Source organism: Anolis carolinensis, chromosome 1 (genome assembly GCF_035594765.1).
Source record: "Anolis carolinensis isolate JA03-04 chromosome 1, rAnoCar3.1.pri, whole genome shotgun sequence".
NCBI classification, from domain to species: Eukaryota; Metazoa; Chordata; class Lepidosauria; order Squamata; family Dactyloidae; genus Anolis; species Anolis carolinensis.
The window spans coordinates 241050918-241061817 of NC_085841.1; the positions used below are offsets into that span (position 1 = coordinate 241050918).

The window sequence follows — 10900 nt, forward strand, 5'->3', positions numbered from 1 at the left end:
CAATGGTCCACAGTCTTTTGCCCTCCAAGAGTTGGCTGCTCAGTTTTTTTGCAATCAAAACAATTGGTACTAATCACCTTTCCCTGTAGGTATTTGTCCCGGGGCTTCCAAACAAATATTGTACAAGGAAACTCTTGTTCATACAAAGTAATGGAGAAGTAGAGACATTCCCAGACAGATGGGATCAGCCTCTTTCTATTTGAAAGACAGGATGCTGTTTGCTAATGGAAGGAGGCAGTACTACACATTAGAAATCCATGGTGAAGGTGACAATTGCATTAAAGAACACAGAAAGTCTATTGGACAGGAATGAAAAGAGGCCCAAAATAATAGTCTCTAGTTATTAACTACAGTCTGCAAAGGTCAACTTCAAAGAGATCATCCACATACAATGCTGTAGTGTGAATGTAAGATAAGTACATCAGATAGCAATCTCTTATACATGGCAAAGTCTAATATCCAGAAATATTCTGTATCCTAAAACTATTGTGATCAGGAGTTAAATACCAACATTTATGATTTCACTGTCAAGTACCTTTGCATGATCCGGTCACTTTTAGAACAGACCGTGTGTTGTTCCCAGATGGCATAACAGTGAAGTAGTCCACGCTCTTCAGACCCACAGTATGTGGGGTGAACTGAAAAGGGATAACTGAGGCCCCACGAGCTGGAGCAGTGGCTTGGATAACATCACAGGAAAATACATTATCACGATATGCCCCTTCTTTTGGTCTGTTAACGGTAAATGGGGCCCTGACCTGTCAAGAGACAAGACAAAGTTACATCTCTCTCATTGGGAGACAAAAAAGCTTCCTTAACATTTTGCAGCAGAGTTTAACATAAATGCCACACTCTCCCCTTATAATGCAACCATTACTAAATTCCCATGCAAGTCACGCACAATCTCCTTGGAATAAGCAACAGAGATGCATCAGCAGATGTCACCAGATATAAACATTACATGTATATGGGGAATAAAAGATTGTGAGGGAGATTCAGTAGACTTCTCTGTGGCCCTGCACCTATAATACAGGGCATACTACAAAACATACCAAAGACTATGAGTCTTTTCATGAGCTTTTTAGTAGCCTAGTCTGAGGATTTTTCAGGGGACAGCTCAAGATTTAATGGTCAGGATTCCAGGAGCTAAAATCTAAAAAGATCTAGAGGACAAACATTGAGAACCACTGGTGTAAAAATACAGGTACTGACAAAGAAACTGGAATATATATACTTGACTATCTACTTCAAATTCAAGGATCAGTTTTCTATACCACAGACACATTGAAGATCTGCACACATTTTTCCACAGTTTTTCCAACAGCAACAGACCCAAAAGAGAGCACATCCTGGAAACTTTTTAACCGAGCATCTTCAAAAGAGTCTTCAGGCACATTCACCAGCAGGTGGGGATATTTAGCTGCAGGGACAAGTGAGAAAATATTTAATAGGCAACTACAGACTCTTCCTATTCTCAAAGTGTACAAATTCAGGGATTCATTTCACTTTGCCTATGTTCCAAACTCATCCTTTTGCTTTAGGCTGGATTAAGCTGCAGCAAAAACATTCTGGGATTAGTAATCTGCCTTCTGTACAAGACTCAGCCCATCACAATGAATGGACCGTCAATAAAGAAACACATGGAAATGAGAAACATCAAACATAAATGAAGTAAAGCCATGTTTCTTAATAATATGGTAGTCATTTCAGAAGAAGAAGATTTTGTCCAGAAGAATGTAATCTAGCCTGGGATTTACTTGTTCCTTCAGGCCTTTTGGAGCTAGATGCACTCACATCAGAAATGTTCAGAAAAGGAACACATTGTTTTATAATTGTGCTGTTTTGCATGGAAGGTATCTCAACATTCATCAAGCAGCACAAGGAATTTAAACAATCATTAGGCATAATTTTAGGTAGAGGCATGGGGAGTATGACTATACAGCAAATTTCAGAAACTATGATGGAATCAGGAGCCAAGCAAATCAAAAATAGGATCAAATTAGAGATGTTCCTAATAATCAGGTAAATCCAAGTCTTAAGATACTATGCAAAAAAGAAGACAGGATGACAGATCACATGCCGTCTCAGCACATGGCGTTCCAGTGTTGTAGAAGAAAACTGAATGAACAAAATCTAACATTATGACCTGGATGCCCTGTCTTCTAGAGTCCTCACCAACAGCTTTGAGCCTGATGGCCTTCTTCTCGCAAGGGTCTCCAAAATTGCAAATTGCTGATACATCATATACAAGCGCCACCACAGGTTGAAAGATCACCTTCACTGTGCACTTTTCTCCTGGATCCAATATGCCACGGGTAGGCAGAAGAGAGAAAGGGCTTGGTGCCTCCCAGCTAAAACATGTCAGCAGATCCCTACAACAAGCACATGACAAAATCCAAATCCTGGTAAGAGACCTTTTCTCAGAGGATTGGAAAGATATCTGGCACATGATCAACCCTATCTTTTGAACCAGGAGTGGAGGGAATGATACATGCCATGCCATCTTGTTTCTTAGCAAGCAAATATATTTCATGTACTTTATATGATAAAACAAATTTCCATGTTTGCAGGTAGGAGGCTGGTGGGGAGCTTTACTTAGGATTACTCAGTTACTTCACGGTAGTGACAATGTTCATAGAAGGCCCTCCATCATTGTTCAGACATTATGCTACTATACCATTTTATGGATTTAAACTTATTCTTTGAATGTTCTTCCACATGATCTTCTTGTGGGGATGGACAAAGGACACTGAAATTGCAGAGACAATTTTATACCCAAATAGATGACATAAAAGTTAACACATTGATTGAATCAGTCTATTATCTCCCAGTGTTGGTGCTGACAGCTCAAGAGCTTGCTGCTATCCCACCCAAAATGGTTTACAGTATCCTTTCAAGAAACTAATCACACTTCTAGATTTCAGAGCTGGTAGGTGGGAAGAAATAATCATCCAGGAAATAATGCCCGGCTGCTAACTGGAGGGAAGGATATTAGAGGCAAAGATGAAGTATTTTGGCCACATCATGAGAAGACAGGAAAGCTTGGAAAAGATCACGATGCTGGGGAAAATGGAAAGAAAAAGGAAGAGAAGCCCACCAAGGGAGAGATGGATGGACGGTATCCTTGAAGTGACTGGCTTGACCTTGAAGGAACTGGGGGCGGAGATGGCCGACAGGGAACTCTGGCGTGGGCTGGTCCATGAGGTCACGAAGAGTTGGAAATGACTATGCGATTGAGCAGCAGCAGCAGGTGGGAAGAAATGATGAATTCAACAGGAATGATTCAAATGCATGCATTATTTTCTATGTATTTAGTTAAATTATTTGTATCCTGGGGTATTGCATGGTTTCTGGGCTGTGTGACCATGTTCTAGCACCATTTTCTCCTGACATTTCATCTGTATCTGTGGCTGGCATATTCAAAGGATCTTCTGAAGATGCCAGCCATAGATGCAGGAAAAAAGTCAAGAGAAAGTGTTACTAGAACATGGCCCAACAGCCCGGAAAACACACAACACCCCAGTGATTCTGGCCGTGAAAGCCTTTGCCAATACATATTTAAATCCTGCTCTTCAGAAGCTGCAAACCCATAAAAAAAGAAAATCTCTCATTTGATGCTAATTTACATAAAAAGGCACAGGAGGAAAAAGGAATGAGGAAGAAAAAGGAAAAACAGAGTAATCAAACAGCAATTACTGTATAAAGATTTCGGAGTGAATAAAGAGTTACAGCACGAATATTATGGCTCTAATACAGGCAGAAGTTGTCTTCTCATAATTTACTGAAATAAACTACATCCCACCTTAAATCCAGACAGTAAGCAACCCTGAAGGCTACTCATAAGCACACTCACCCATCATTGTACACAGTAAAACAGGCTTCTGTATAGTCATGGACAGCGCAGGCAGGAAGTTGGATGCTGTCCGGAAAAAGTAGATCGAGATGTGGTAGCTTGGCACGAAGTGCAACAGAGAACTCTCCCTCTTGCTTTTCAAAGAGGATGCTGTCTTCATATTCCTTCTGCATAAGAGGACAATCAAAATGAAGACATGATCTATGTCAAATGAAAATAATAGGAAGACCACCTTTAGCAGAAGATATAGATGTATACTTCCTAAGAGAATTTTAGAGAACGGACTGAACATAAACAGTCATACCTGTATTTATTAGGTCAATTTATTAGTTTAAATTATTTCTTCCCCACTTTTCAAAGAAAACAATAAAGAAAACTCAAATCTAAAGATAAAAAACAATAAAAGCAGCTGAGTTGTAAAATGCAAAACAGAAAAAAATGTCTTCAAACACCATCTAAAAATGGGAAATAAGTGTGATGTACTGAGGGTGAGATGTTTACAACTGTGATGTCATCTCCATGATGGCCCTGTTTCTGATCAACTTTTATTTAATGGACAAAGGAGGGGTGCCGCCAATGCTGATCTTTAGGAAATCTTCAAGATAAGTTTAAAAGACCTAAACAGCCAGGAAACAACTTATTACCAACCCTTTAAATTGAGCCCAGGAATAAAGGTCATCCATAGTTAATTAACTGATATATTTTCCAAGTTTAATTTTAGTACAACATCTTTATTTACTAGCTTTGGTTATACAAGTGGCAAGTAGTGTGGGCAGTATTGTAAGCATTAAGAGCATTTTTAAAATTCATTTACTGGATTTGTATGCAACCTTTCACTCAAAGAATGACACTCAATAAAGCTAGATTGAATTGTACTATAGCCAATATATCACTATTCTTATTGCACCTAAGAGACTCTCCATTGCTTTCCCGAGATTTGGATTCCTTCCAGTTATTCCTTCCAGTGAAAAGGAAAGCTTTAACTGGAATTCATGTATCTGTGACAGCAAACCAAAAATAAATTCTGAGAAACAGCAGGGCTTACAAGTCCCAGAGTGTGCATACCAGCTCAATCCTTGCATAAGTCAGACAGTTCAATATCCATTTCTCTTGCTTTTTCTTTGCTTATCAAATTAGAAAATGAGAGCTGGGGCAGGGGTGACAGGGAGATATCAACATAATACACAATTATATTGGTGATTCTAAAAGAGAAGCAAATATCCCCACTGTACCTTTTCCAAGGGACGGAAGATGACGGGCAGAGCTATGGACATGCCAGGACTCAAAATAATTGGCTGGGGGAAAATGGTAATGAAGAAATGTGTAGTGGGAGGTCTGGAATTAAAACCAAAAGTATAACACATTTTGTTCAAGACATAATAAACATTTTGAATTAAAAAACATTAACAATATATGGTAGTTAGTGTTTGTGCTCCTATGTTGATGTAAACAAACCAAATAACATTGTGAAATCGCATGTGTTTCACTGTGGCATTCAGAAAAAAATTGAATATATTTTTTAAAAAGTACTATAAAGATACTGGCTGGCATTCTATTGGGAAGTTATATCATCATAAACCAATTGCATTAAGCTATACATTACAGTTCACAAGAACAGTTGCATATCATGTCAGCAACACACTTATGCCATTGTAAAGTTAAACATTGTAACTTCTGATACAGGAGCTTGGCCAATATTAATGAAAATGTTTATGATGATAATTAGAATAGCTGAATATCAGAAAACCTACACAATCTAATAAGGATGTTAAAAAGCACAGAAAAAATCTTTAGGTCCAAGCAATCCGACAGAAGTTTCCAGGCTTGTTTAAAAAGGTGGGGTGATAAAAAGTATTTATTAATGTCTCATTCTTACATATTCCTTTCTTTGTGACCATACTTTCTGAGTAAGCAGATCAGGTCATACAACAGAATGTCAAACAAGAGGATTTGAACTTAGCAATACATGTGCAAAACTATATATTTTGAAACTGAACCATTCAAAAGGAAATATATTTTGAATTTGTGGGTTTTATTAACATGGATTGAGAGGGGAGACTTTACTGTACACCAGTTTTGGCTACAAGTTCTGGAAGAGGAAAGTGCTTAGAAGAGACCTACATACCTGAATTTTAGTTTCTGGGGTTTCAGACACACATTTCTCAAAGTTAGGTGTTTTGTGAATTCTCTTCCTAGACACCATCCTTGCCAATTGAGAGTCTCAACAACTTCAATGCCTGCAAAAATACTCTTATTTTTTCTTAGAGCAGACTCCAGCACAGACATCACCGGCTTCTGAAGAAATAGGAACATGCAAGTTGTAACTTGGCATGACTGTATCAGGACAGCAAGTTATTGCGTACCCAAAGAATTAGTAAGAGAAAGTATTCCAATATCAATTTTTTTGGTGATGACTTCTCTATTCCCACCACTGAACAAAGATAATGTCAGTGGAAATTACATTGCTCAACATTTTAAGCATAAGAGCATCTGAGTCATAAATATTACTGACCTGCTTTCTACCACTATAGGAAAGCCTTTGAAGGGGGTCTGAGCCAGTTGTGCATCTGTTTAAATGAGTGAGCATCTTTGCACCTGAAAGAGCCAAAGGATATCTTACTTAATTATTCAGAAAACTGCAGAACGTCAAAGATTGTGATGGCAGAAGACTATCACACTCGAACAGACTGGCCATTCAGAAATTATTGAGCAGATTACTCTCCTGAAAGCAAATGGTGTTAGACTGCAGTGATTCTCAACCTGTGGGTCCCCCAGGTCTTGCAGTGGTTCTAAACTTATGGGTCTCCAAGTGTTTTGGCCTACAACTCCCAGAAATCCCAGCCAGTTTACCAGTTGTTAGGATTTCTGGGAGTTGAAGGCCAAAACATCTGGGGACACACAGGTTGAGAACCACTGATTTAGAGGAAATGATCTCACAATTTGTCATGAGTTAAGGATTTTCTTTTAGCAGTGAAAATCCTTAATTCTAGAGAACGATCTATACCAGCACAATCTTATGTTTACGCAGAGTAAATCTGTAAACAGGGATTTACTGCAAAATAAAATGTTTAATATGACAGCATTATGTTGTGTTTGTTCAGGGTGCATGAATTCAAGCTAACTTATTTCCAGAATAGCTGTTAGTGACTTCCGTCTTCATAATATTTGTTACTTCTGTAGTGTAGCTGACCATCCAAAAACAATTACTAAAATATTTCTACAAAAAAAGCACAATGCAATAAATTACCTTTTGGGATGCATCTGCATTGTCAAATTACTTTACTTACTTACTTATTTAGGTGATCCCTCGTTGTCCAAGTATGATTGCCTTCCAAGTGTAATGTCTTGGCAGGGGTATGTAGATGCCCATAGAGCCCTATTATTGACCCACATGTTCTTCTATAGTGAAGACATTGGTTTTGGTACGTTTCTCCCTTTCACCCTCCATTCGTGCCTCTTCAAATTCCACAGCACTGCTGGTCACAGCTGACCTTCATCTAGAACGCTCAAGGGTGAGGGATTTCCAGTTCTCAGTGTCTATGCCACAGTTTTTAAGGTTAGCTTTAAGCCCATCTTTAAATCTCCTTTCCTGTCCACCAACATTGTTTTCCATTCTTGAGTTTGGAGTATAGTAACGGCTTTGGGAGATGGTGATTGGGTATTCTGTCAATGTGGCCGAATGAACTGTCATGGCTCAATGCTAAGGCACCCTGTGAGTTGTAGTTTGGTGAAAAACCAGCCCACTTTGGCAGAGGAGTCTAAAGAACTTGTGAAACTACAGTTCCCAAGATCCCATAGCATTGAGCCCTGCACCAAAACTGGTATGGAACTGCACTAATTTGACAGTGTAGATGCATTCCGAGGCTCATGGGAAAGGGTCTCTTACTGTGAATCATATAATCATAGAATAAAAGAGTTGGAAGAGGCCTCATGGGCCATCCCGTCCAACCCCCTGCCAAAGCACCCCCGACAGATGGCCATCCAGCCTCTGTTTAAAAGCCTCCAAAGAAGGAGCCTCCGCCACAGTTCGGGGCAGAGAGTTCCACTGCCGAACAGCTCTCACAGGTAGGAAGTTCTTCCTGATGTTCAGGTGGAATCTCCTTTCCTGTAGTTTAAAGCTATTGTTCCGTGTCCTGGTCTCCAGGGCAGCAGAAAACAAGCTTGCTCCCTCCTCCCTATGACTTCCCCTCACATATTTATGCATGGCTATCATGTCTCCTCTCAGTCTTCTCTTCTGCAGGCTAAACATGTCCAGCTCTTTAAGCCGCTCCTCATAGGGCTTGTTCTCCAGACCTTGATCATTTTAGTTGCCTTCCTCTGGACACATTTCAGCTTGTCAACATCTCCCTTCAACTGAGGTGCCCAGAATTTGACACAGTATTCCAGGTGTTGGACACAGTATTCCAGGTGTGGTTTCAGTTTTGACTTTACTTTTTAATACCATAAATATGCAATTCTATTTTAATATTTCCATATTTTAGGTTTTAAGTTTTATTGAAATGCTTCTAATGTAAGCTGTTATGAATCACCTTTGTGGAGAGAAAAAGCAAGGAATAAATAAACATAATAATAATAAAGACTTTGAAGTTCCCCCCCCCCCCTATATTTCCATCTTTGTACACTGTGAAATGTGTAGAAGATATTATTCATATCCACACTTTATATAAATAGCCTGAAGTTGATACTATACCCAATACATTTAATAACGTTGTGCATGAAGCAAAAATTTGTGTCCACTGAGTACCCATTATTGCAAGAGAAAAAAAGAGAAAGCACGAGCCACCCAGTAAACAATTCCCAATTTTAGGGCATTTTGGGACTTCTAAAGGCGTGTTTAATGTGTTGTTGAAGGCTTTCATGACCGGAATCACTGATTGCTGTGAGTTTTCTGGGCTGTATGGCCATGATCCAGAAGCATTCTCTCATGAAGTTTCAACCACATCTATGGCAGGCATCCTCAGAGGTTATGAGGTCTGTCCGATTTTTTTTTCCAGTTCAAGATTTTATTACGGTCCATGACCAGCACAAAGGTGAGGTCTGTTGGAAACTAGGCAAGTGAGGTTTATATATCTGTAGAATGCCCAGGGTGTGAGAAAGAACTCTCGTCTGTTTGAGGCAATTGTCTATTTGAGGAAAGTGTTAGTGTTGCAATTGGCCACCTTGATTAGAATGGAATAGCCTTGCAGCTTCAAAGCCTGGCTGCAATTATGCAATTCTCCAGATCTTTTGGATTCATTCAGTCATGGCTAAATAGTATGGAAGCTAGGACTTGCAGTTTTGTAAGGTCTTTAGCCTTCTCTGCCCAAGAGAAGTGCTGATGGCACACCAAACTATAATTCCCATGATGCTACAGCAGTTAAAGTGGTATCAAACCACATTAATTCTGCAGTGTAGATGCACCCTCTGATCCAGTAAAGCACTGGCTTCTACTGAACTAAGGGCTATTGGCGAGGGCCTCTTCTACATTGCCATATAAAATCCAGATTATCTGCTTTGAACGGAATTATATGGCAGTGTAAACTCATAGAATCCAGTTCGAAGCAGATAATGCGGATTATCCGATTTGATAATCTGGATTATATGGCAGTGTAGAAGAGGCCTGACTGCATTCACAAATTTCAACAGAGCTTTTCATCAGAAAGACAGGCGCAAAAGGAAGCATGGGGCTAGCTAAATCAATGAGACCTTCCCTTGGCAGGATGCAGCCAGGCTTTGAAGCTGCAAGGCTATTCAATGGTAACCAAGGTGGCCAATTGCAACATTCACTCTTACCTCAGACAAGAGTTCCTTCGCTCACCCTGGACCTTCCATAGATATATAAACCCCACTTGCCTAGTTTCCAACAGACCTCACAGCCTCTGAGGATGCCAGCCAGAGATGTGGGCGAAACGTCAGGAGAAAATATTTCTGGAACATGACCACACAGCCCGGAAAACTCACAGCAACCTAACCTGTGTGTATTTCCTACAGAAGGTCAATAAAGAATTTTATTACTACTACTACTACTACTACTACTACTACTACTACTACTACTTTCCCCCAAATGAAACTGAACAAAGTACCTCCGCTCACCAACTCTAATGTGACAATCTATCGCGAAGATCAAAGCAACTAGAGAACGCGAGACGGCGGCGTCGCTGCTATGGAAACCGGGCTCAGAAGCCGCGACGACGGTTCCCCCAGCAACCAACCAACTACGGCACTCAAAGAGAGACATTCTTTTCACGATTGCGAAAGAAGCAGCTCATAGCCAGCAGAAGGTGAAGGGTTGTCTAAGGCTTGAAAATGAACAGAATTTGGCTACCAGTATTTTTTTAAGAAAACCTCTAAAATCAGGACAGTAAATAAAAAAACTACACTCAGAAAACAGGAGAATTCCAGACATGAAACAATCAGGGCCAGCTAACACCTCCCAATAAAGGCTTCCCTCAGGCTGGAAGCAGCCAGGCTTTGAAGCTGCAATGCTAATCAGTGCTAATCAAGGTGGCCAATTGCAACATTCACACCTGCCTCAAACAGACAAGAGTTCTTTCTCCAACACTGGACATTATTCCACAGATATATAAACCCCACTTGCCTAGTTTCCAACAGACTTCACAACATCTGAGGATGTCTGCCATAGATGTGGAGAGAATGCTTCTGGAACATGGCCATACAGCCCGGAAAACTCACAGAAACCCACTAATGCTAACTTATTGCGAACTGTAGACTTGATTCCACATTTCTTTTGATTTTTCTTTCTTGTACAGTTTTTGAGATAAAAGATATTGCAATATCAAGAGCCAAATTTACTGAAAAACTAAATGTGATATAGGAAATTATGGACTCTTCCCTGCTATCCTTCTGGTGGTAGGCTATAAGCCTTTTTATTCAGGCCAGCTTTTGAAGAAAGAAATTTTTAAGATCAAGATTGGGGTGCTGTGGTTTTAGCTCCAAATACATTTTTAAACAGTTTTAAGAATTAACTGCTCATTTTTAATAGCATTAGTATTTAATTATATTTTAATATTTGTATACTTTTAGGTTTTAAATTGTATTGCATTGATT

General features: G+C 39.7%; 1 protein-coding gene across 1 annotated transcript in view; it reads right to left on the reverse strand.

The window, feature by feature from the left end:
- The window catches only part of cfap65 (cilia and flagella associated protein 65), a 43649-nt gene extending 33230 nt beyond the window's left edge, over nt 1–10419 (reverse strand). The window contains exons 1-8 of the mRNA XM_062967298.1: nt 9916–10419; nt 6366–6448; nt 5979–6148; nt 5086–5188; nt 3854–4020; nt 2176–2372; nt 1275–1420; nt 536–758 (exon numbers count right to left, since the gene is read on the reverse strand). Of these exons, the coding sequence (XP_062823368.1) occupies nt 536–758; nt 1275–1420; nt 2176–2372; nt 3854–4020; nt 5086–5188; nt 5979–6148; nt 6366–6440 (1081 nt within the window). The 5' untranslated portion in view covers nt 6441–6448; nt 9916–10419. The remainder of the gene's footprint in view (nt 1–535; nt 759–1274; nt 1421–2175; nt 2373–3853; nt 4021–5085; nt 5189–5978; nt 6149–6365; nt 6449–9915) is intronic.
- Between the last annotated feature and the right edge of the window lie 481 nt (nt 10420–10900).